This window comes from Macaca fascicularis, chromosome 2 (genome assembly GCF_037993035.2).
Source record: "Macaca fascicularis isolate 582-1 chromosome 2, T2T-MFA8v1.1".
Classification (NCBI taxonomy): domain Eukaryota; kingdom Metazoa; phylum Chordata; class Mammalia; order Primates; family Cercopithecidae; genus Macaca; species Macaca fascicularis.
In genome coordinates this window covers 83,613,098-83,640,540 of record NC_088376.1, presented here as the reverse complement: position 1 = coordinate 83,640,540, position 27,443 = coordinate 83,613,098, and the positions used below count along the sequence as shown (strand labels likewise).

At 40.0% G+C, this 27,443-nt stretch overlaps 1 protein-coding gene across 4 annotated transcripts in view; it reads right to left on the bottom strand.

The window, feature by feature from the left end:
* Positions 1–27,443, bottom strand: part of FNDC3B (fibronectin type III domain containing 3B) — a 363,872-nt gene that overhangs the window by 246,506 nt on the left and 89,923 nt on the right. For all 4 annotated transcript variants that reach the window (XM_005546389.4, XM_045385094.2, XM_005546390.4 and 1 more), the window contains one exon: positions 23,108–23,183. In XM_005546389.4, coding sequence (XP_005546446.1) covers positions 23,108–23,183 — 76 coding nt within the window. The remainder of the gene's footprint in view (positions 1–23,107; positions 23,184–27,443) is intronic.

Sequence of the window (27,443 nt, the reverse complement as noted above, 5' to 3'; positions counted from 1 at the left end):
TTGTAAGGCTTTGTGAGGGCTCCGAAGTTTCATTTAAACAAAGAGTCTCCTAAAAATCTGTAATGCAGAAATTATCTCATTACCATCACACAAAAGAATGATCACCCCCCACTGACCTGGCCTCCTACTCACAGTTGTATTTGAAGAACAGATTTACACAAAAACATTTAGAAAAAGAGTCTCTGGGCAATTTTTTTTCTTTTTCCAGTATGAGTTGAGGAAAAGAACCTATAGCTACATATACAACACTTCTGCCACTGCAACAGGATTAACAGATAAGGCTGTTTCTCCCCTTCTAGGCCCTGACAAAGTACAAATCCAGCCTACAACAGTAACAACAAAATACCATAAATGATGTGGGTAACTTTCTAATTCCACCAATGCATGGTCCAAGAAAATCAAAGCCTCTTTAAAGGAAATCAAGTGACTTTACTGAAAAGGTAAATAAACCTATTACATATTTAATATCCCATCCTCTCCATTCACTCTTATTTTGCTTGCTTTTCTTAGGAAATTGTTTACCCTGGGCAGAGGCTTCTGTTGACTGAGTTACAAGGGAGCAACAGGAGAAAACAGCTTCCAAGAAAGGGGAAAACACTGGAAAACGTGGCCAGTGTAAATGATGTAATCCCAAGTTCACCTACCTACTATACTTGTGGCTATGCAGGAAAGTCAGTGCTGAACCAGGAATGAGGTCAGTATGACAGACCTGAATCTGCCTTGGTTTTGTTCTATAATCTAAGCTGAGCAATCCAGAAAATAAATGCAAGTGAATTGTGTAGATCAATGACACACCAGAACTAAGGGTTACACCATATACCAACAATCATTCAACAATCAGATTGGGATGCCACAGCAGCAAAGAGAATCAAGGAATCAAACTGCTTTGCTATCTCCAAAGAAGACTCCCCATGAGAGGGACTTAATGAAGCTTAAAGCAGAGAAAACTGAGAAAGACTTTCCACTATCTAAGTCAGACAGTCTCCACATTCTCCCTATGGCCTTGGCTGGGTATTTGAGGATCATCTTCGACTAAGTTCTCTTGGTAATTTTCCATATCCAGTTTCTGTAACTTAAAAACTTAACCATATCTTAAAGTGCTAAGGGCTCCTTTCAAAGCTTCCCTCCATCTCCAATCCTACTGCCACCCCGCCCCCCGCCCCCCCGTGATCTCACACCTGGACTAATGAAACCACCTGGGCTGTTCTCTGTGGTTTCCAGCTCTCTGACCTACAAACACGTGGAGTACATCACCAGCCCCCAACTTATCCCACCAGCACCCCACTTGTTCCCACGCAGGATAGGAAGCCATTACTGCAGCTCCCGGAGAGATCACGAAGGCTCAAAAGCAGGAGACAGATTAAAGGTATGAAACTTTTATTCCCAGGCACCTTGAAAGTTACCATAATGACCTAACAACGTGACCCTACCAAAGGTAAAATTCCCTCACCTATAAAATTAAGGAAGTAGATTTGATCAGTGGTTTCTCAATTAAATACGCTGGAGTGCAGAGCGGTCAGGGGAAGTTTCCAGGGCCACCACTAGAAGAAAGATGAGCAGCTGGGCTCCAGCCTCTCTGCCCTCAGTCACCTCCGCCTGCATGTTTTGTACAGTGGGTTTTCAGGTGGGAGTAACTGAAGACAAGGTTCTACGATCACTTCTTAAAAGAAACCACAGCCCGGGTGCGGTGGCTTACGCCTGTAATCTCAGCACTTTGGGAGGCCGAGGAGGGCGGGTCACGAGGTCAAGAGATGGAGACCATCCTGGTCAACATGGTGAAATCCCGTCTCTACCAAAAATACAAAAATTAGCTGGGTGCGGTGGCGCACGCCTGTAGTCCCAGCTACTCGGGAGGCTGAGGCAGGAGAATGGCTTGAACCCAGGAGGTAGAGGTTGCAGTGAGCCGAGATCGCAACATTGCACTCCAGCCTGGCGACAGAGCAAGACTCTGTCTCAAAAAAAAAGGAAGAAGAAACCACTAACGATCTCAATCAGATTAAAGTCCCATCTCACTCTAAAATTCTGTGATACTTTTGGGGGCCTATTAGAAGACACTAACAAGGAGTTGTTCTGGACCTCTTCAAATAAGCAAACTCAAAAAATATTCAGTAGTGGCTAAAACAAGTGCATATTGAGCATCGAGTGGGATGTTACAGCATTGACAGGAAAACTAGGCCACAGGATTTGCTCCTGAGCAGTTTCTCAGAGTCCTCTTCTCCGGTTCCTACCAAGTTGAGGGAACTTTTTCCACCAAGACACAAACTCTAGTCTTTTGGTTTAGGCTTTTGTTTCTTTACTACCTGTCTGCAGGACAGGGCTAAGAGCTCACACCCACAACCAACCTGTGCAACAGTGTGGCTGTGAAGGCGACAGGCCAGTCTGGCCTCCTCAAAGCATTCCTCTCAGATGTCTGGCGCAGACTGGGGTTTACCCCAGAAGGTAACTCCTGCTGATAAGAAATCCTTCCTAGGGCCAAACAAATCACTCTTTGACTCTTGAGGCATTCTTCACTCCTGTTTTTCTTCCTCCTCCTTCCTTTCTATAAGAAAGGTGTCTTTTAAGTATAGCTACCAGGAAACCTGAACAGTTAGGCGCTTTCCCCTCTTCATTTGTTCCGTATCCCGCTGGTGATTCATGCCCCCAGCTCGCTCCTTCCTCAGCACACTGAGGTGGCTCTGTTCTGCTCAGTTGTGGGAGGCCACGTCAGCAGGAAACAGCACTGGCTGCCAGGTCACATTCAAGACAGTCTGGAGCAAGGCAGTGTGCAGCACATGCAGGACAGAGGCCGCCTCTGTGGTTTCTCCCAAGTTCAGGGAGCGCTCGGCTTGGAAAAAAAGGCTGGCCTCTGAGCACCACAGTGACAGCAGCTCAGGGGAGACACAGAATACTATCTTTGAGATTTTCCCCGTTTTTCAGTGTTCCCCAGATAGTCCCAGCTCTAGAGTTATTATTTTCTCTTCTTCTCCTTTTCTTAGAGGACTTACTGTACTGTATCCAAATTCATATTTGGAAAAGGCTGCCACAAGCCAAATCAAACTTCATCGTGGCTTTCTGGCTCCCAAGCCCGACAGAGGAAATTCTGCACACCCCATCAACCAATCTAGTAGTCCCGACACCCATGAGTCAGGATGGAAAGCCTGACCCAGGGGCCGACACAGGAAAGTGGTCACTACAGGCTTTTTCCTTCTAAACACATACAGTAAACACAGTAAACAAAGAAGGCATGCCAGATGTCATCATAATACCTCACAGGATGGATTCATGACAATCAGCAAATGAATTGTTTTGTACAAAGAGACAATGACAATACCACATTTCATGTGGCTGGCCCAGTGAGTCCAAAATCAATCCTCATGAAAACCAACATGATTGGCCGGGGCGCGGTGGCTCAAGCCTGTAATCCCAGCACTTTGGGAGGCCGAGACGGGCGGATCACGAGGTCAGGAGATCGAGACCATGCTGGCTAACACAGTGAAACCCCGTTTCTACTAAAAAATACAAAAAAAAATTAGCCGGGCGAGGTGGCGGGCGCCTGTAGTCCCAGCTACTGGGGAGGCTGAGGCAGGAGAATGGCGTGAACCCAGGAGGCGGAGCTTGCAGTGAGCTGAGATCCGGCCACTGCACTCCAGCCTGGGCGACAGAGTGAGACTCCGTCTCAAAAAAAAAAAAAAGAAAACCAACATGATTAAAGGGAATGCACTGAAACAGCAGGGCTCCTGTGCACCTGGGATTCCTAAGCGTTTAATTTGTTGCAAATTTCAAACAGGGGTCCTGTGAAAAGAAGAAGTGTGATTTTTCTCAGAAACTTTGTAAGTTGAGCACGTTCCCCTCTGCTATCAGGGGAAGGACTTCTTAAAAGATAGCCCCAATGTCAAAACCTTCTCTCCAAAAACACCAGGTTTGAAAGGCGGAAAAAAAAAAAAAAAAAAAGCCCTTCCCATGGAGAATATGAGTAGCAGAAACAGGAGAAAAACAGGAAACGGGAGGTGAAGACAGAGAGTAGTTGAGGACATGGAGAAGGACATGGAGAAGGGTACGGAGAATGGGCACTGGATGGAGAATGGACAGGAAGCAACGCAACACATCTGTGGAAACACAGCAAAGGCAGTCTCATCCTAAATCCTGACAACTTTGCCAGGCCCTGAGCTACTACTTAGAAGGAGTTAAGTACCCCATACATACACACAGAAACCCAAATGCAAAAGGAGTGGGGAGTGGGGTAGGTGAGGCTTCTAAGAGGGGTCTACAGCAATATGGGTATGAAGAGTGAACCAGAAAAGGGAGAAAACCACACAGAGCCAGTGATTTTTGTGAAGAGGAATTGGCAGCCAAAGCAAACCTAAATGTTATATAGGTATTTAGAGAGCTGGCGACGTAAAAGGTATTCCTTTTTATTTCCAGTCATTTGTGAACATGAAGAAACCTGACAGCCCCTCTAAAGTGAGCGGCCAATTCATCAAACCTGGCCATCAGACTGGGACTGCGCATCCACAAGTGGATATCACCAGCTCCTCTACTGATGGGGAGAATGAAAATATGAAATTCTGCTACCTTTTAACTTACTGAAAACCAGAGAAATACAGTAAGCCCTCACCTAATGTCATCCATGGGTTCTTGGAAGCTGCAACTTTGAGTGAAATAACGCTAACAGTTTTTCCCCTCATCAGTGCTGTAACAAATCCACGTCCAAGGAAACAACGCAACTCAAGGACCTGTTATATGTTTCACTTAAAGCTTCACTTACAGTTTCCAAGAACCTATCGACAACATTACATGAGGACTTAGGGTATTTCAAGTTTAATCAGCTACCACAGGTTTTAAATAAATATACATTTTCATGGAAGAAAAATAGCCTATTAATCTCGGATAACACTTTAAAAGCATTTCCAAAATTAAAACTACCAAATCTCAAATACTTCTTATACATCTGGAATAAATTTAAATTAGTTATTATGCAAGTGAAGTATCTAGATGCAGATGGGCTAGATCCAAAGGTTAACACTTGGTTAACACTGTAGGAAAAAAAAAAAAGAGGTTGGGGGAGTAGGGAGTGGAGTAGGGGAGGTGGTGAGTAAAGAAAGCTAAATAGTTTCCATATAAAGTTAGAAGCACATTTAGATTGCTGAACTGGGTTATATAGTTTTTAATAGGATAACGCTACAACAGCAAACACGTGAACAATGGAAACCTTAAAATTATTTAAAACCCAAAGTGTAGATTTTACCAAAAGGTTGGACAAAGTAGAACACACGCAAGTGGTAGCACTGGCCAACATACACACTCACACATAGAGAGTGTGTGTCTGCATGAGTACACACAAATATGCATACATATATATGAGTACACACAAATATGCATACGTATATATGAGTACACACAAATATGCATACATATATATGAGTACACACAAATATGCATACATATATATGAGTACACACAAATATGCATACATATATATGAGTACACACAAATATGCATACATATGCACACACACACAAATAAATAAGGCTTTCAGCATAATGAGACAAAGACGTTGTGAGAAGTTAAAACAAACAAAGAATATCACAAGATTATGACTTGTATGTAAGTCCTCCAGGGCATATTTAGAAGCAATGATGTTTAAACAAATTAGTCATATTTCTACAACTGAGAAGGAGACTGAATAGAAAGCTATCTCAATTTTTTCATACACACAAAATGATTATACAACACAAAATTAGAAAAAAAAACCCTATGTAGATTTGTGATTTTTAAAAGCTTAATATCTAGATGAGAAAAACAAAAAGTAGTGTATTTTATGGATTATTTGAAACTTGAAGGATAAAGAATGGGATGGACACCCCATTCTCGATGATGTGCTTATTTCACATTGCATGCCTGTATCAAAACATCGCATGTACCCCATAAATATACACACCTACTATGTACCCACAAACTTTTTTTAAATAAAAACTTATAAGCATATTTTACTGATTCCAAGTACCTTTTTCACATTTTCACATCTCCTGAAAAAGGAAGTCAACTTAATCGGTGGTGTTTTCTCTTTTGTAGAGACATAAAAAATAATGATGCATTTAAATATCAGTGGCATAGATTTGACAAAATGATACCAAATAACCCTAAAAAAACAACTCAAAAAGGACAACTATATGTAATGCCCCATAGATGAGAAACAAGCAGAAAGGCCATCCCATCTAGCTCAGGGGGTAAGAGGTGTACACATGGGGGATGGGCAGTCAAGACACACAAACATCCTTCAGCTGAGGCAGTACACCTTAAATGAGAAGGTACCACTTCTCTATGTTTTAGAGTTTTTTTCGCTCACAAATAATTCAAAACCTTCAATATTAGGCATAAAAGTTAAATTCACCAAATTTTTTTTGAAGCGCAATGTAAACGAAATACTTATGACAACACTATCTTTAAAAATATTCTGGGACCCCATAATTGCTTCTAAATCTCTGAAGGTGGGGCCCACGCATCAGTATTTTTAAAAAATTTCTAGCAATTCAAACATGCAGCGAAGATTAACAACCAGTGACAGCACCCGACATGGCTGTGTGCGGTGGCTCACACTTGAAATCCCAGCACTTTTGGAGGCCAAGGTGGGTGGATCACAAGGTCAGGAGTTCAATACCAGCCTGGCCAATATGGTGAAACCCCATCTTTACTAAAAATACAAAACTTAGATGGGCACAGCGGCGGGCACCTTAAGTCCCAGCTACTCAGGAGGCTGAGGCTGGAGTATCGCTTGAACCTGGGAAGCAGAGGTTGCAGTGATGCAGTGAGCCGATATCACGCCACTTCACTCCAGCCTGGGTGACAGAGCAAGACTCTGTCTCAAAAAAAAAAAAACAAAAAAAACACCTGACATACAAAAGGTACACACAAGCTTTTTTAAAGTACCAATTATTAAAACAAGAAAAATCACACCGAATTTTCTTTCCTGTTGTTACTACTCAAGATTAACATATACTAATAAAATTTTAGAGAAATTTATGTAGGACCTAAAGTAAGGTCTCAATGATAATTTAATGTCTCACTTTCAAATAGAAAATCCTAGATAATTAAGCTCTTGAAATCTGCCCACACTTGAACCTATGTAAGTAAAGCTTTACATATTTTCAAAAAATTAGGGACATACAAACTGCAGAGAACTCTACAGGAATTAAAGAAAGAGAAAATGGGTGGTAAAAATAATTTTAGAAATTATCTGTTCTAATCCTCTTATTTTAAGGTGAGAAAACGGAACCCCTGATCAATGGAACCAGACTAAATGGTAAGGAATTTAAACCTGTATCTGGGGACCCTCTTCCTTTTCTCAGAGCCAGAAAGTTTCATTAGGTGTTTTCACTTAAAGGGGAGAAGAAAATTTAAGAATCTAATTAATTGATTTTTACAGTATAAATTCAAGTCCAATGACCTTTCATGTGAACTTCATAAAAACAAATCCAGAAAAAAAAAAAAAAAAAAAAAAGCTGCACAAAACAAAACGTCTGTGGAAGGTGCAGAGTTAATAAGATTTGTATCAATGAAGGGAAACAGGCTTGAAACAAATTTAAAGAGGCCAGACTGGTAAGGCTATTTCACCCTTCCTGTTGAGCCATTTCCTATGTCTCCTAAATACATTATCCAGAGCTACTTTTCAGCACTTTGGCTCAAATTCTAAAGAATCTCATTTTCTTCAAAGTCTGTTCTATGGTTAATTACTTGCCTTCTAACTACTCTGGGTATAGCCAAGAAACAGGTAGAATGCACCTGTTGTTCTTGAGTTACATCTGAGATGGAGCCTGGCATTCTATTCGCTTCTGAGGAATGTTAATTGCTGTTACCAGCATGACAGGTGCAATGAGGAGCAGAAAAATGATCAATGAACTCAACCACTGAACAGGAGCAGAACTCAGACACTATGAGAAAAATCCACAGCGCTGTACCTGTAATTACTAATAATAATCAGTCTGGCAATCAACAATTTGACCCTTGAAATAGATTTTTTTAAACAGGGCCCAAAGTTCTAAATTTCTACAATAGTCCCTGTCCACATGAGGGGGAAAAAAAAAAATCTGTAATTCCATTTTCCATGTTTCTATCGAGCCAATTCACTCACCTCAACTGTCTCTCATGGCTTCTCTCTTCTGTAGGCAATGTTCCTCAGTTCCAGATCATTACTGGTGTGGAGTCCTATCTATTTTGAATCCTGAGTCACTTCCTTTCTCACCAGTTTCATGCTTTAAAACATTCCCATTTCTGTACAATACTTTACAAAATGAAGCCAACTCCCACATTGGTCCACTATTTTTTTTTTTTTTTTTTTTACCCTCCACGTTGGCTTCTTCTTTTACTGTGGCCCAGTTGACAGGGAAAAAGGGATGTACTTATTACTTGAACACAATCTGGGATATCTGTTTAGAATATTTTTCATATTTTTAAGTTTCCTAACTTGGTGATCTCCAAATACTACACAATATTATTCATTAGACTTTAAAATATCCTGATGATATCTCTAGCAATCATATTCTTACTACGGGGAAACTGAGGCACAGTGAAGAAAAGTAAGTTCCTAATAAAATTAGGAACCTAATAAAATTAGCAACTGAATTAGGAAATGTAAACTGAATGACTACAAACAAATCCTTTGAAAATTAGAGTCCCGGGTTCAAACCTCAATTCATTCAAACTGTAGAAAAGGGAGGAAAAAAATTTCAAAAAGAAAAAATTCTAGCTTTGAGCTTACAAATAATAATTTTTAAGTCAATTTTTCTTATTTTTCTGCATCTAGATTTAATTTTTTTCCCTTTTGTCCATTGTGTGACCAAACTTAATTCTGAGAGCCTTCTTGTTCATTTAAGGGTACAATGTCTGTAAATACCCTTCTCTTCCAAATGTCACCAACCCCAACGATCTCCACCTCCATGATTCTCAGAACTCCTGAAGTAAGAACATCAGTAACACCCTGAACTCAGAAATACAAATTCTCTGGCCCCACCAACCCCAGACCTGAATCAGAAATCCTGGGGGTAGAACCAGCAACTGTGTTTTAACAGGCCCTCCAGGTGATTCTGGTTTATGTTACATTTTGAGAACCAAGATTCTATCTGTTGATAATCTTGAGGGTCTGACATCAATGTCATATACTGAATTCCTATACTATAGGAACCACCCACCCAAGTCAAGCACCAAAATGATTTCTGGGGACCTACACTGTTCGAACTAGATTAGGAAGGGAACAAAGAAGGAAGCCAAAGTCCCAGTCCAATTCTTTCATAAAGGCATGCAAAAACAGGGTTCACAGTAGCTTATCAGCTTCTGAAAAGTGGCAAGTTTTAAAATGGTTATTTTCTCACCTCACTTTTTTTTTTTTTTTTTTGGAGACAGGGTCTCACTCTGTCAGGCAGGCTATAGTACAGTGGTGTGATCTTGGCTCACTGCAACCTCCATCTCCTGGGTTCAGGCAATTCTCCTGCCACAAGCCTCTCAAGTAGCTGGGATTACAGGCGTGCACCACCACACCTAGCTAATCTTTGTATTTTTAGTAGAGACAGGGTTTTGCCATGTTGGCCAGGCTGGTCTCAAACTCCTGACCTCAAATGATCCGCCTGCCTCGGCCTCCCACAGTGCTGAGATTACAGGGGTGAACCAACACGCCCAGCTTTCTCATCTCATTTTTTAAACTCTGTCCACTCTGCATAATCATACCTGTTCCAATCAACTTTAAATTTCATTAAACATAGGTGAACTTCGAATTTCATTAAACACACGTGAACTATTGTGTTTACATTTAAGTATAAAATAAATCTGTACTCTGCTGAAAGCAGTAACTCATATTTCTGAAGTTTCTTGTTTATTACTTAGAAGCTTATAACCAAAGCTAAAAAACAATTTTAATAGGTTCAGTAAAGTCAACTACAACATAGATTTTACTTAATATGCATAAGAATACAAGATAAAAGATCTTCAGACACTTTACAAAACTGCCAAACTTACTAAAGAAGATGAACCTGAAAAACAGCCACAGGTACACAGCATGTGCACTGCAATGTACATGGGAAGGCACAGCACGAGAATTTCTTGAGCTGTCCTGAGGGTTACGTTAACCAGAGCTTCTCAACCTCACTGCATATTCGAATGGCCTGGGAGCTTTTAAAAATCACTCATGCCCAGTCCCTACAATCTGACCATTCCCCTGTGCTCAACAATGTGACAATTCACTACAACTAGCCTAGATATCAACTTTTAAACTTTTTTTTTTTTTACGTTCCCAGGTAATTCTGATGTGCAAAAGGATACAAACCACTGTTAATACACAGTTTTAAAATTCTGCAATGTTAGACATGTCCTTTTCCTTGGGCATATGATCAAGAACTATGTCACTCAACAGGTGAGTGCTTGACTCACAGAATGAGAACTGTCTTGACTATTAACTAAGAATAAATTAACCAATTTAATCCTGGATCTTTATTTCTAACTCATGGGTTGACAGTGCCACGCTTTTTTTTTATATTTTAGTAACATTTTTAAAAAACTATTTCAGCCGGGCACGGTGGCTCATGCCTGTAATCCCAGCACTTTGGGAGGCTGAGGATGGCAAATCACCTGAGGTCAGGAGTTCAAGATCAGCCTGACCAACATGGAGAAATCTCATCTCTACTAAAAATACAAAACTAACCGGGCATGGTGGCACATGCCTGCAATCCCAGCTACTCAAGAGGCTGAGGCAGGAGAATCACTTGAACCCGGGAGGTGGAGGTTGCAGTGAGCCGAGATCCTGCCATTGCACTCCAGCCTGGGCAACCAGAGTGAAACTCCATCTCAAAACAAACAAACAAACAAAAAACTATTTCAAGCTTACACTCAAAGACAATTTAAACATTTAATTATACTACCTGCAAAGATTACTCTTCCTCAACAGAACACAAGTTCAGTTCTCGCATTGCCTAAGTACAGATGCTCTTTAACCTGCGACCGAGTTACATCCTGACGAAACAACCGTAAAGTTGAACAATCTTAAACCATCATAAATCTGGACCATTTATACTTGTTTTGTCCACAGGGTACCACAGTGCAGCAGGCAAAAACTGACATTGCTGGATCTAGCATAAGACATACCGAAATGATCTTCAAACATCCAACCGAGGAGAACTGTTAAAAGACTTAGCACTTCAAGAACAAACAAACAGTTTGACATTTACATGAGATAAGTATATGTGTATACCCACTTTAATGAGAACTGCAAAACGAAACAGGAAACAAAATTCATCTGGTCATTTCTCTAACACAGAATAACATTTTCACTAGAAGATAGAACAAGAAAAGGGCTTATATTTTAAGTTTCCACTCTTTTTTTCACTCCCAAAGACTTTTCCCTTGATGCTAGGCCTCCTCTTCTTATCAATTTGGAACAGAAATAATAATCTGCTAATACATACCTGGGAGCTTTTTAAATAAAGTGAAGATGTGGACACTCCTATAGCTAGAAAGATAACAAAACAGACGTTTAAAACTGGCTCCACAATGCAATATATAAAGCATCCATAAAGGTGTTCCATAATTTAAATATAACACCTTTATGGAGAGGAAATACCCAAGTTGAGGAAAACGAAAAAATACTCACTTAAAAAAAAAAGTTTGCCTTTTAAACCCATATTTGTTACTCTTAATGCTTGTACAATTAAGAGACAGAGAGTAAAAATGTTTAGTGCTGTCAATTTTGTTATAAGACAAACATTTTTCTAAGACACTATAGTTCATCCACCTTAGGGAAACATTCATCCAGTGTGTTCTCATTGGTCACAAGTCATGACTATCTCCTAAATGTCTGTAATACGTGTTTCTCCTTCCACATCCCACCACAAATGCCCTCCTTCAGGCTTGACGCCTGCCTGCCCTCTTCAATCACACTGCTGATAGAGGAAAACCATTATGCCACCTTCATTTAACTCAGTAAACGATATGATTTGCATCTTTGTCCCCTCCAAATCTCACACTGAGGTGTCATTCCCAATGTTGGTGGTGGGGCCTGCTGGGAAGTGACTGGATTGTGAGGATGGATCCCTCAGGAATGGCTTAGCACCATCCCCATGGTGATGAGTGAGTTCTCATTCAGTTCACAGGAGATCTGGTTGTTTAAAAGTCTGGGACCTCTCCCTTCTCTCTCTTACTCCTGCTCTCGCCATGTGACTTGCCGGCTCTCCTTCGCCTTCTGTCATAATTTTAAGTTTTCTGAGGCCCTCACCAGAAGCAGATCCCAGCACCATGCTTCCTGTATATCCTGTAGAACCATGAGCCAATTAAACCTCTTTTCCTTATAAACTACACAGTCTCAGGTATTTCTTTATAGCAATGCAAAAACTGAGAAGCACAAATCAGACTCATTTACTATTTATATTTATTATGTATGTATGTATGTATGTATGTATGTATGTATTTATTTTTTGAGAAGGAGGCTCGCTCTGTCACCAGACTGGAGTGCAGTGATGCGATCTCGACTCACTGCAACCTCCGCCTCCTGGGTTCAAGCAATTCTCCTCCCTCAGCCTCCCGAGTAGCTGGGACTACAGGTGTGCACCACCACGCCCAACTAATCTTTGTATTTTTAGTTGAGACAGGGTTTCACCATGTTGGCCAGGATGGTCTAATCTCTTGACCTCATGATCCGCCTGCCTCAGCCTCCCACAGTGCTGGGATTACAGGCATGCGCCACCATGCCCGGCCCTCATTTACTAAAGCATAATTTGTTCTTGGGTCTGACACAGAGTTTACTAAGAATTCATTACTACACATAAACGCTATAATTTCCAACAGCAAGAAAACATAAAATATTAATAAAATTAATGAGTAACCTAAATTAAAATATTTGTTAATAATATAAAAATAAATACGAAGTTTGGGGAAAAGTTTATGCATCTTTAAGGATTAAATAGCCTAACATTTTCTAAGGTATTCCCATCCTATTCTCCCCCAAAAGAAGGTTATTAAAAGCATCAATATAATGATTCCTTCATGCATTTTTACAGGTAAGAGAAGCTAATCCACATACTGGACTTTTCAGAATTACTGTTTTTGGAAACACATGCCTATATTATCTTAATTTGAGGAACTAAGAGTGAAAATAACTAAATTTAACTACCTAATCAGAATAACAAAAATAAATAACTTCTCTAAATTAACTAAGAGAATTTTTCCATCATTCTATCTTCAACAGCACCATCACTGTCTGAATGTTCATGTCCCCCACCCCACCACAAATTCATACACTGAAATTCTAACCCCAAAGGTGATGGTATTAGAAGGGGTGGTATTGGCCGGGCGCGGTGGCTCAAGCCTGTAATCCCAGCACTTTGGGAGGCCGAGACGGGCGGATCACGAGGTCAGGAGATCAAGACCATCCGGGCTAACACGGTGAAACTCCGTCTCTACTAAAAATACAAAAAATTAGCCGGGCGTGGTGGCGGGCGCTTGTAGTCCCAGCTACTCAGGAGGCTGAGGCAGGAGAATGGCGTAAACCCGGGAGGCGGAGCTTGCAGTGAGCTGAGATCTGGCCACTGTACTCCAGCCTGGGTGACAGAGCGAGACTCCATCTCAAAAAAAAAAAAAAGAAGGGGTGGTATTAGAAGGGGTGATTGGGTCATGAGAGACACTAATCCCTCATGAATGGGATTAGTGTCCTTATAAAGGAGGCCCAAGAAGACCCCCAGGCCTTTCAACCATGTGAGGACACAGAGAGAAACTGCCATCTATGAACCAGAAAGCAGGCCTTCTACAAACACCAAAGAAACCAGTGTCTAGATCTTGGACTTCCCAGCCTCCAGAACTGTGGGAAATAGATTTCTGTTGTTAATAAGCCACCCAGTCTACAGTATTTCTGTTATAGCAGCCCGAACAGACTAAGACAAGTATCAGGAAATGACTTTCCTTCAGTCTCTATGCCTCCTACGTGCAGGATAGGCCCTGGGATACACAGATGACTAAGCTTTGACCCTTGCCCTTGAAGAACTTAATCCAGTCTTCCTTAAAGACACTTGTAACATGAACTTTTCTATTTCAGGTTGGAAATGTAAGAACAAGAGTAAAAAATACAGAAAGAATAAAGCAGGAACTGAAAGACTACAAGCTGTGAAATAACCTGTGGCCAACCATTGAGGTAATGTGACACTGCTTGCTTTTCTGAATTATCTGACATGCAAAGATCTGTGACATTTAAAGAACTCTAAGCAGTGGTACCTTCAGAGATGACATTTTAATCATTGTTTAACAAGCCTAAAGGGCAGAAGGGTTCAGAAGCTAAACTGCGATTGCATAACTTTTAAACATGTTATTTTGAAGTGTTAGAATTTAAACGTAAAGACATCTAAAAAATCCTAATAACTCCAGTTCACACAGGTTTTCTGAAATGTTTTAAAATGATTAGGTAACAAAAAAATGAAGGGGGGGGTTCAATGCCCACCCATAATAAAGACCAAAAGCTTAGTAATCACTCCTATATATTAGGCCCTTACTATGACTCAGAAACTGTTCTTAGTGCTCTCCACACAGTAACTCATTTAATCACAGCAATCCTTCAGGACAGAAATTACTACTCCAGCTCTACAGATAAGGAAACTGAGGCGTACAGAAATTAAGGAACTAATTTTACAATATACAACTAACGTGCAGGGGATTTTTAAGCCAGGCAATCTCACTCTAAAACCCATAATGTATAGCCCTTCCCAATGTATAGCCCTTACTGCTTCTTGGTACTGCCTAAGAACAGAATGTACTAAATAAAAATTTTAAGAAGTATGGAAACAATTTTTTTTTTTTTTGAGACAGAGTCTCGCTCTGTCGCCTGGGCTGCAGTGCAGTGGCACCATCTCAACTCACTGCAACCTCCATCTCCCAGGTTCAAGTGATCCTCCTGTCTCAACCTCCTGAGTAGCTGGGATTACAGATGCCCACCACCACACCCGGTTAATTTTTGTATTTTTGGTAGAGATGGGGTTTCAACATGTTGGCCAGGCTGGTCTCGAACTCCTGACCTCAGGTGATCCGCCCCACCTAGGCCTCCCAAAGTGTTGGGATTACAGGCGTGAGCCACTGTGCCCAGCCAGAAGTATGGAATTCAATGAAAATGTAAAAGGAGACACACTAGAAAAACTGCTTTATTGGATAAAATAACATAGAGCCTTCTCTGAATATAGCTGCTCATGCATGGTGCGAGAGTGAATGGCTGTTATTCAAAAGAAAACCAACAACTAAAACTACAACAAAATTTACTTTAAATTCATGGAACACTGAACCTGTTGTTTTAGCTATAACCCCATATCTGAACAGTATATATCTTCTTATAAACCTTCATCTAAAATGTTTGAACTGGTGCCATCACCAGCAACCCTATGAGAGCAAGTCTATCAAAAATAAGCAATGAAAGGGAGACTAGAATTTCAACTGATTTCTCCAAGTAGGAAAATGAAGTCATTGCCCACAATTAATCATGCCATCTATTTAGGGGGAAAAAAGCAGCAAAGCTGTGGATACAACTAGATAATGATGATCATAATAATGACACTTACAATGGATTATCCTCACAATCCTATCAGATAGATAGGTACTATCATTGTTCCCATTTTAAGAGAGGAAACTGGGGCTAACAGGTTAAGCATTAGCTACCAAATGACCAGGGATTCACACTACAGAACTATACTCTGAGAACTCAACACCAATTCATCTTAAGTCTGATGACAGAACATTGGGTGACAGTTTTATCTAAGGGTTTAACATTCCATTCTTATGTAAATATAAGAATAAGCATAAAAATCAAGATAACTGAGACAGGAAGAAGAAAGGCAGGAAGCAGCATATACCCTGAGTACCTCCCTTGAGAGGGACTTAAAACCTCCTAGGAAAGCAACATAGTTTGGTATTGATGTAACCCAGCCTCATGACATTACACAATCCCAGCAAGATGACAGTTGCACGTTCAATCACAGCCTTTGCTCTCATTCCTTCCATAACCCAGACTTTCTCCTCTGGGCCTGTCAGTATTTTCCGGCCCTGGTGGAAATCACCTGCTGGTAAACTTCCAGTTACTCAGCAGCAAGAGGCTGTCTGTAAAGGGGTTTATCAGGTCAGCATACGGAATGTCTATTTGTAACAAATAGCTGTGCATCAGTCCATGTTGAGAGGAACTGCTAACTCGTCATGTACAAAATAAAGCCCCCAAACATTTCAGAGATCAAGAGTACTCCACAAAGCTGAAAGTAATTTTTCTTCAATCTTTCTCCAAATTTAATGTAAATCCTATCATGGAAAATGAAAAAATCTTCTCATGAAACAAATATATGCACACACACATGTAAATATATATTTGTAGTATAAACACACACAGGTAAAAGACTGGTCTTGAAGCTAACATTTAAGAATCGTAAGGTGAGCTGGAAAATTGGTAGAGTGATTCAGATTTTCCTAGAAATTCAGACTGTCTTGGCTTAGAGCCCCCAGGAGGACTAACTATACAGCTTCAGATCAATCAGAAAGAAAGATGGCCATGACACTAGGGTTAGCCTTGGCAAATGACTTGTTATTTTCAATTCTAGAAGATTTTCCAAGTGAGGCCTAAGTGTTCACAATAACATTTCAGCTTGTTAGCAATCCCTCACAAATCCCCCCAAATACTAAAGAAATGGGTTTCGGCCAGGCACACTGGCTCATGCCTGTAATCCCAACAATCTGGGAGGCCAAGGTGGGAAGATTACTTCAGCTCAGGAGGTTGAGGCTGCAACCGAGCTATGATCGGATCGTGCCACTGCACTACAGCCTGGGTGACAGAGCAAGTCTGTCTCAGAGCAAGTCTTTCTTTTTGAGACAGGGTGCCCTGTCTCAAAAGAAAAAAAAAAAAAGAAATGGTTTTCAAGGCAGTTTCTTATGTAGAAAACCAGCTCCTAAAACCCTAATCTTGTAATAGGAAGAAACATTTCCATTTATAATACAGATTACAAATAGTCAAATAACAATTCATCCAATATAATAAAAGTTGGCAAAGATTTAGAATTTAATGCATTCATGTTACAATAATTTTACTTTCAAATCACCCAAATATTTTTTATCAAAAAACTGGTTGCAAATTTAAGCCAAGACAGAGATCCACTACAGTCTTTGAAAACAGGCTTCATTTGCAACAGGTACTCTTCCTGGGTTTTAAGCTAGTAAAACAGGAATTTCTCATTTACATGCAAAGTATGTATAAAAGGGAGAGACCATATACATGCTTTGCTTTTGAAGTTTCAGTCTACCTCAGTTTGCAAGCTCAAGCTATGACACCATTCTTGTCATTTCACACTAAACTAAGCAAGAGATAACCCAAATTCCCTAGGACCTGTCATAAAATTCTTAGAAAGAATGACAGGTCACTGTTTTAATGTGCCAAACAAGTCTAATAAATGCACTTAAAGTATCACACAAGGAAAAAAACAAAAGCAACATTAAGGTCCCCAAAGTATCACATAAGGAAAAACAAGTAACACTAGGGTCCCTGTGACATTCTGGATGCTGACTCATACATGGAGGGGCGGGGGATGGGAGACAAATGAGGAAATTCAGAAATGGTGAACAGCTCTCAATGGTGCCATTCACAGAGTCACTGGGCAGAGCGTGGTGTTCATCAATGATACAGTTCCCACACTCACTGGGACAGGGGGAAAATTAGACACAGAGCTGAGGGAGTCTTACGGAGAACAAGCAAGAGCGGAAAAAGTTTCACATTCGAATAGCTTCAAAGTTACAGCCATTTCATAGTAGTACCCCCCTCTTAGAGGTCCCCTCTGACCACACATTCTGTTGTCATTTAGTCATTTCGAGGTCTCTATTCACTTAACACAAGTTAGCAGATTAACTGCTATGGTAAAAGATTCCTAAATTATTTTGGACAGAACCCATTAGTAATTAAGTATCTTTAAATATTACTGTTTACTAAAATAATGGTGCTTCCTAAGAATTTTACTTTAATCAGTTTTTTTTTTTAATCAGTATCACACTCACCTGTTTTCCTTAGCCTCACAATTTATATATAACAGTCTTAAATAAAAAATTACAGTATTAATGTAGGGTCATTATAAAAGTTCTTTAGAATTTAAACATGCTTCTCTAAAGGAAACTCATTAACTTCAATTATCAACGCAATGTGGTATTTCAAAGTTCTTCTATCGAGATTTAGAGACTGCTAAAAGCACGTAACTAAACATCTTAAACTGCCAACAGAAGAGTAAAACTGAAAAGAAAAATCATCATGCTTGAATGTAATACCAGAGCCAGTCAGGAATCCAGTCAGTAATTATTCTAAGCTGTGTAGCTGGGGAGCGGGGTTAAGATACACTGTTTCCTGTCACAACTGAATTCACATCTAATTCGAGAGCTAAGGAAAGGTTTACGCATATAACCAGACTGTGTAGTGCTACCTCTACCTGCTCCTCCAGAATTCAGGGAAAAGTCAGGCAGTGGTCTGGGAGGGCTCTTGGAAGAGACAGGCCTGAAGTCTTAAAGGAAGCATGATGTTTGTTTTGGCTGGCGGATTTTACAGGGAGCAGATAAAAAGATGGCATGTGTAGACAGGAAGGAAGGCTGCATTGCCAGCACCTCAGCCCAGACACAGATATGAAAATAATGGGAGAGACCCAAGTGTGCCCTCTATTAATTCCTGAATTGAAGCAAAGGCAAAATTCATATTGATTGCTAAGATTCTTTTTTCCTAACAATTAGCTCTTTATACACTTTGATCTGGCCAAGAGAAAATAAATCTGTTGTCTAGGATGCCACAGGTATAGGCTGACCCCAAGTGAGAATAAACTATGACCTTTTTTGGCCCCTTCGAGACCTGTGATTCATGTTTCATGGGAAATATTGAGAAATATTCCATTAGAAATGAATCTGCATTCACAGCATATTGTATGCTTCCTGTGTTTTCTTCCTTATCACCAAGGACATTCCCATAAAAACACATTTTTTTTCTTTTTTAATAGACAGGGTCTCAGGATAGAATGCAGTGGTGCAACCATAGCTCACTGCAGCCTCAAACTCCTGGGCTCAATCGATCCTCCCACCTCAGCCTTCTGAGTAGCTGGGACTACAGGAATGCACCGCCACAACTGACTGATTTTTTCTTTTTTTTTTTTTTTTTGGTAGAAATGGGTCTCACTATGTTGCCCAGGCTAGTCTTTAACTCCTGGCCTCAAGCAATCCTTCTGCCTTGGCCTCCCAAACTGCTGGGATTATAGGTGTGAGCTTCCCCACTCAGTCCATATTCTTCTGTATTAATTTGCTTTCAACTTCCAAGCTGCCTTTTAATGAGATCACAATGAGCTTCTGAGGTCTTTCTAGTGGTTTCATAAATGTCCTATAGATAAAATTATCAGACTAATAAATTCAGTTACAAGTAAAGAGGACTGACCTCATACAATGTGACTTCAAAGTTTCCAGGAAGGCCCAGCAACCAACTCCACTCCCTACCTGAAATCCCCACAAAGCAGTCCCTAATCTGAGGGCTAGTGTTAAAATAGCAAAGTTATTAGGCTGACAGTTTCAACCATGGCATCATCAATGGGTATGACTTCAAAATTTCCAGGAAGGCCACCACCACCCATCACCTTCCCCTCAATTTAAAAAAACACCAGCCGGGTATGGTGGCTCATGCCTGTAATCCCAGCACTTTGGGAGGCCGAGGCGGCCACATCACGAAGTCAGGTGATCGAGACTACCCTGGCCAACACAGTGAAACCCTGTCTCTACTAAAAATACAAAAAATTAGCCAGGTGTGGTGGTGCACGCCTGTAGTCCCAGCTACTCAGGAGGCTTAGGCAGGAGAATCGCTTAAACCCGGGAGGCAGTGGTTGCAGTGAGCTGAGATTGTGCCACTGCACTCCAGCCTGGGCAACAGAGTGAGACTCCATCTCAGAACAAAAAATAAACAAAACAAAACAAAACCACCTCCCACCTGTTGGCCGGTGTTGAAAGAACGTAAGTAGAGTTTCGATCTCTTAAATCCCTAACAAAATACAAATATTTCTTTCAGAAATTTCCATTACAGTGTGACCATTTTCAGATTCCTTTCTATTAGGTTTTTAAATGGCAAAGAACTGCCTCCCACTGTACCTACGAGTCCTCTCCCATTGTCCTGGAGCTGGAGCCCTCCCTGGCCCCAGTCGACAACAGCTGGAGCTGGAAGCTCCACCTGGAAGCTGAGCCACCCCAAATCTGAACCCAAACCTGATTTGGGGCAGAAATAATGTAATGAGTTCTAAACCAATATTCCCTGCATCACACTGTCTGCTAGTCACTGCTCAATCAGTATATCTCACTTTGTTAACAAAGTGCTCGCCCCAGCTTATTCCCAAGACTCAGTCTCCACCATCCACTTTTGTTCTGCGAACCATCTGTCTCATTCTGGGTATCTAAGTACTCATCCTACTATCCAGCTCAGAATCCTGTTACTCCAGGAACAGGAAGTTAACCTTGCTGTTATCAAGAGAATGGAGTCCTCCCTGACATAAAGGCACAGAACAAGGAACTCAGGGCGTCAGACATACCAGGGAAGAAAACTCAACTCTGCCTCTTTCTTGCTATGTGACTTTTTGACAGGCCTCAGCTTCCTTGTGTGTAACTACACACTCACTAAAGGACAGAATGCATAGCACAGCCTGAGCTGAATAAATGTCAGCAATGGTAGAGATGATGTTCATCACTGGGAGTGTGAGGATGACACAGCAACTTGTGTTGGAATGTACAAATATACTGCCTATTGCCACATTTTATGTTGCTATATTCTACCCAACTGGAGTGAAACATTCACAAACTCATACTGGAACTCACATAAAGGCTTTCTTATTTTTTGCCTGAGTGACTGCCTTTTATACACATTAGTGGCGGTCAATGAGTCTGAACTTGGGGTTCAGCCTGCTAAGCTGACTTTCCTTCCAGTTTCTGCAGTTCATCCTATTGCCCTAGTGCTTCCGAAACCCTAGCAAAGCACCTGGATCCAGGTCCTAGTCCTCATTCCATCCTGTGCCATTTCAATTAATTGGGCCAGGTACCACCACTCCCCAAAATGAAGATAACCATAGTATCTGAGACTTCAGAAGAGAACAAAGAATAGGAAGCCTGGAGGGAGCCAAAGATAAATGGCTCCACAATTCTGTTTTGGTCAAAGGCATTTTTGAAATCACTGGAAGGAGTGTTAGTGTCACTTATCTCCAAGTATCATCATGAATAAATACAAAGCTCCCATTGTGAAGACAGCAATATACTTGCAACATTTCCTGCGAAGTGCACCAGTTATAACATGGATTTAAAAAAAGAAAAAAGTGGGGGAACGGCTAACTCAGTGAAGTTACACATACATATACACACACAAAACATATACACACACTACATACACACGCACACACTCCTTAGACACCAAGAAGTAAACTCAAGTGGAATGAAAGAGATTTTATGCATGTTCATCACTAAGTGATTTGCTTTTATAGATTCTATTACACATACTTAGTTGTAGAGGGACATAATCTACCAGCCAATTAATGGGGCTCCAATGTTACCATAACCAGAGGCTTAACTGCTTTCTTACTGAACTGAAAACCTCAGCTTCATCCCATATTGGTGACTTTCATCTAGTTTTTCTAGTGTGATTTTTTTTTTAAAGATACAGGGTTGTAGGATTCTGAGGTTTTAATTGTTCACAATATTCATTTATTATAATACTATAAATAGGTGAAAGACCCTGTAGTCCATACTATTTTAAAATACTTCTTCTCTTCCTTGACCTGAAGTTTCCCCCATATTGTTCATCGACTAAGACTAGGTTTTGATTTTAAATGATTTAGAATTCCAAAGATCAATTTCTGGGACACAACAGAGAAATGCAGAGTAGAAATCATTAATAAAAATGATTAAATAATCTAATATTAACTTCAATTAAAACTCATTAGCCTTGAATCTTTAAAAATATACTCATTTCTCAAGAAATATTTTCTAAGTTTTTGTTCTTATAGATACAAAAATAAAGTACAAAGCAACATGCTCTACTACTATGCAAGGCAAAAAAAAAAAAAAAAACCTGTTTCTGTATAGCTCATTATGGGAAACTGAAACTAAAGGGCATTTCCCCCAGTTTGTTTGTATATTGGTAAGCAAGTTCAAGTATTAATAATAAAGCCTCTGATTAGATTCCAGTTCAATTAATAACCTAATACTGATCTCAATTGCATGCCAATTTACCATTTACCCCATAATCCCAATCACTGCCAAAAAGAGCTATCATAAACAGTGCCTTTTAACACTGCAGTGTTTACCAGCTAACATCAGATCTAGGTTGATCTTCCTACACAGAACTCCATATGGATCAAAGTACCTACGTCATTTATTTCCAAGTGAATATACAGAAGAGGCATTAGTATACAAACTAGAAGTGTCCTAGGAGCTATAATAAAAGAACCACACCCAGAAGCCTTACCTACACCTGGAACTTTAGGTGACAAGATTCTGAAGTCTGAGCTAATCCTATAATGGGATAAGACTTTTAGAGATCTTGGGAGGGGGAAGTTTGCATTTGGAAGGAACATGAATTATCAGGGGCCAAAGAGTAGACTGTGTTGGGCAGCCTCCAAGATGGTCCCCAATGACCTGCCTCTTGGTATTCACACCCTTTCATAATTTCTTCTCGAGTCTGGGCTGGACCTACTAGCTCCCTCTTGCCCTCTAGTTATTGGCTCTGAAGCCAGATGCCATAACATAAGCCCCCTCCGCTTCTCCATGGAAAGGCCCACTTAACAAGTAACTGCAGAAAACTTCCTACCAATAGCCCCCTGTGAGTTAATACTTGTTGTTATAAGCCACCAAAGTTTGGAGTAACTTGTTACTCAGCAATAACTAACCAATAGATACCCAATACAGATTTTACCACTACAAATATCCTTTGGATAACATCATAATACATATTTGAGACCATGTGACAGAAAAAAGAAAATGAATATCCAAGATATACTTTACATCTAGAAAATTACATGCAGACACACATAGAAAAACATTACATCCTTCAAATAAAGAAAAAATCTTTGATTCGATTATTTACCAAAAATGTCCTTACCTTGAATGCACTGAAGTGTTCCATCCTCCGCTCTGATTGTGAAAGTCTCACCTGGATTAACTTGAACGAGAATAACCTGCCAAAACAACACATTAATTTCAGTTTAATACTGGAACCTCTGGGATTTGTCAAGTGTTATTACCTACATTTATACACTAGACAGGAAGTATGTGGCATAAAATGTTTTATAAACACAAAACTTGGAATATAAGTCTTAATTGGAGGTATGGGGATAGAAGGAGTACATGCATTTGAATTTAGCTAAGTGAATTCTCCTGTGTTGCTTATGATGCTATCTAACTTTAAAAACTCCATTTGAAGAAAATTTTTCTTTGAAAAGCACAATTCCTTTTTCTCTTTCACAAATTTAGAAACTACAATTAAAGAAGAAAAAAGACCAGAAACCATACTTATAGAAGAAAGCTGCATCTAGCAATGAGGTTTTGACCTAACAGTGTTGCATACTGTTCCCAAGTGTCTATTACTGATCTGGGTTATATGATTCCATTGTGTGACAACAAAAAAATATTTACAAGAAACAATTTTGTAAAAAGAATATCTGTGTATAGGATCTTAAGACAATAATGAACAGTATTCAATAAATATTATAAATAGGCCCCACCAAATACCCAAATGTTTAAAGTCAATGTTTTACTTATATGAACATAAATATTTAATATTAGACAACTTCCAAGACTAGACCATGAGTGGTAATAGCAAAGTACATTCTCTCAACAGCCTTATAGTTTTATTAATAGTTTTAATCAAAGGATAATCAAAGGAAAAAAAATCACTAATTGATATCTAAATACAAGTTAAAAGACATAATACAAACTTAAAAAGCTATAGTTAGGCTGGGCACGGTGGCTCACACCTCTAATCCCAGCACTTTGGGAGGCTGAGGCAGATGGATCACTTGAGGTCAGGAGTTCAAGACCAGCCTGGGTGAAACCTCCTTTCTACTAAAAATACAAAAATTAGCCAGGCGTGGTGGTGGGCACCAGTAATCCCAGCTACTTGAGAGGCTGAGGCAGGAAAATGGCTTGGAGGTGGAGGTTGTGGCATGCCACTGCACTCCAGCCTCAGTGACAGAGCAAGACTCCATCTCAAAAACAACAACCATCACAAAAAGTATAGTTAAAAACCACCATGTACAAGGCTAACACTTTTTAAAAATCACCATAGAATTTCTAGAAATTGACAGGATGTCAGTGTCACATTCATCCTACAGTTACTGGAACAAGCCCTGTTCTTCCCTGGCTCGAAACTGTCAAGTATACTGTTCCGTCTGTCTGTAATACTCTTCCTGTACTCCCTCATCTTAGCTTACCACCTTCCTTCCTCCATCCTCAACCAACGTCTATTCATCCTTCTCAGCTTGTGATATAGTGTTTAACTCTTAGGACAGGTCAGGTACCCGGCTATGTGTTCTAAATCAAACAAAAAACCTGCTCTACTGCTTCTTCCTAGAATTTACAACTGCAATTAATTAACTAAGCAATTATGTTAGTGTCTGTCTTTCCTTCTTCAATCCAGCTATCTAGCCCCATGCCTGGCATAGAATAAGTTATGTGCTCAATAATTACTTTCACTGGATGAATGAAAGTCATAAAACATTTTTAAAAAACTATTGCAAATAATTATCTTAGCTTAGAAATTAAGTTTTCATAAGACGCAATTTAAAAGTCAACTTTATTTACTGTATACACCATAATTTGTTTTGTAAAACTATTGAGATCAAAGCCATTTCATCTTTAAAAACTCCATCTTTAATATCCATGTATTTTGCCTCTTCTAATAATTCATCCAGATGACACTGCTGGAATACTAAAATTTTTTAAATCAAAAAATACATTACCTGGAAAAAAAATAGGATCATTCAGGGAAACTCAGACTAAGCTTCACCCCTGGTGCTCTTGAATTATGACAGTTATTTCAAGGCAATTTATTTTTCCTGTATAACAACTGTAGATAATCTTTGAGTTTTCAGTATTTAAATTACCACCAATGTAAGTACATTGTACTGTTTCAAAAACTCAAAAGGAAATTCCTTCAAGATCTCTAGAATGATTAAAATATTTGTTTTCTTGAAAAGGAGCTTTTAAAATAATTTCTTTAACATGAAAATCATTTATTTTTACATAAATATACAATATAAAAACTACAATGGAAGAAAACAACACTTCAATACAGACGATTATCCAGGTCTTCTTAAAGGTCCTTAGACCAATTCTAGCATCACTGTAATAAAGCAGAAACCATTTGCTTTGTGTTTAAAGCTCTAGGGATAGAACTGTGATATATGCCCATGGAATTAATTAGTTGGGGGAGCGGGGAACCAATGGATGCCAAGACTCTGTCCTAGATTTTCTCTGACAATCCCAAATTCATATACTCTCTTCTACCACGCTCATAATTGTCAGACAATGTGTCCCGAATACCGGTTCAGAAAACACAATTCACCAATATTACGGAAAGTCCCAGGCAAGAAAACGGATTTCTGAATTGGGACATGTCCAGACTGTCGTCACGTTATCTGCTTATCATATTGCATAAAAAGTGTCTGTAACAGTTCCTCAGTGGTCACTGACACCAGGCCAAACTTCAAAGAACGACCCAGAGGCATCCAGCCTCTAAGGTCCACTTATGTCTTCCCCCACTGCTTACTGAGTTCAATTCCTGACCCCCATTCCACTTCTTCAGCGAGAAAGATGATAGGTAACGGGCTTTTAAGCATCCGACGAAAATACCACCCTTCAAATGTTTAGTTCATGTAATTTTCATTGCTGCTGAGTAGCCATGGCAACCAGATTATAATCTACCAAGTTACCTCAGAAACCAGGCAAGTCTCCTGTGTCCCAATATCAATTTTTCTCAGTAGAGGAGAAGTCATTATTTAAACAAACTGTATTCATCTTGGCACTGAGGTATTTTAAAAGAAAGCATTTTATTATACTGAGGGAGGCTGACCACCTAGCTGTTTTCATTGTCAATAAAGCAGAGATAAAAATAAGTTTGACACACACCAGCCCAATGACCGGTCCTGACAGCAGACATGAATGAGCTGGCGGCAGGTCTTGCATCACGCAGCCCCGGAGGAGCATGAGTCACAACCTGGCCAACTCCCGGCACTTAACCTTTCCTCTCATACAAGTTGGGCAATGTTTCTCTCTCTCCCTCCCTCCTTCCCTCTCCCCAGCCACAAAGCAGAAATATAATAACTGCTACAAGTCCTCCTTAATATAAAATGCGAAACAGAACATTGCTGTCCAAACCGCATCATTTTTCGTCTACTCACTAAGCATTTCCTACTTTTCCAAAGTCAGCATTAAACTGATTCATATTGCACCACGTCTTCACAGGAAGAAAAAAAAGACAAAGATTTTAACTACTGATATTTTTTTCTCCAGAGATGTTAAGAAGAACCATGCTAATCAAATCATGAGAGCATCCTCTAAGCTACTATTGCTTCATCAGATCTGTTTCAAAACCGTTAGTGCTACAAGAACCATGAAGCTGGAAATAAACAGAAGGCAGTTTATCAAAGTTTAATAAAAAATAAGTGACCACTCTTCCAAAGTCCACAGAAACAATAAAACAAGAGTTACAATTAATACAATTGAGCAAATACAGCATCATGGGAATTCTTTGTCTAACAGGGGAACTGAAAGAAGGGGTACTATCTTTCCTTTACAGGTATAAATCTAAAACTAACTCTGTTTCTTACTCATTAAAAGAGGGAAAGGAAGGCTACTTTTGCAGTTTAAACTTTGGGTGGCTGATTAACCAGGTGTCAATAGTATCTAAGACTACTTCTGGAGGCAAATGTCTAATTTATGCCTCAAATAAAAAAATCACCAGTCACTCAAATAAGCAATCAGGGTAAAGTATCAGTCCATCAAAAAAGCTTCTGGCCACGTACAAGCGGCTCATGCCTGTAATTCCAGTGCTTTGGGAGGCTGAGATGGGGAGAATCGCTTGAGACCAGGAGTTCCAGAGCAGCCCAGGCAACATAGTGAGACTCCATATCTACAAAAATAATTGTAAAAATTAGCCGGACATGGTGGTGCATTCCCGTAGTTCTAGCAGCTCAGGAGGTTGAGGCAGGAAGATCACGTGAGCCTAGGAAGTCAAGGCTGTAGCAAACCGTGACGGTGCCAACTGCACTCCAGCCCGGGAAACAGAGCAAGACTGTCTCCCAAAAAAAGCGTCTCCTGGGAGAATGGTACCAACTGACCAAAGGCAAAATATTACACTTGCAGCATTTTTAACCGTTAAATCCAATCCTCAGACAATCAAGATATAAACCATGCAGAAAGGAGATCCCATTTCACTT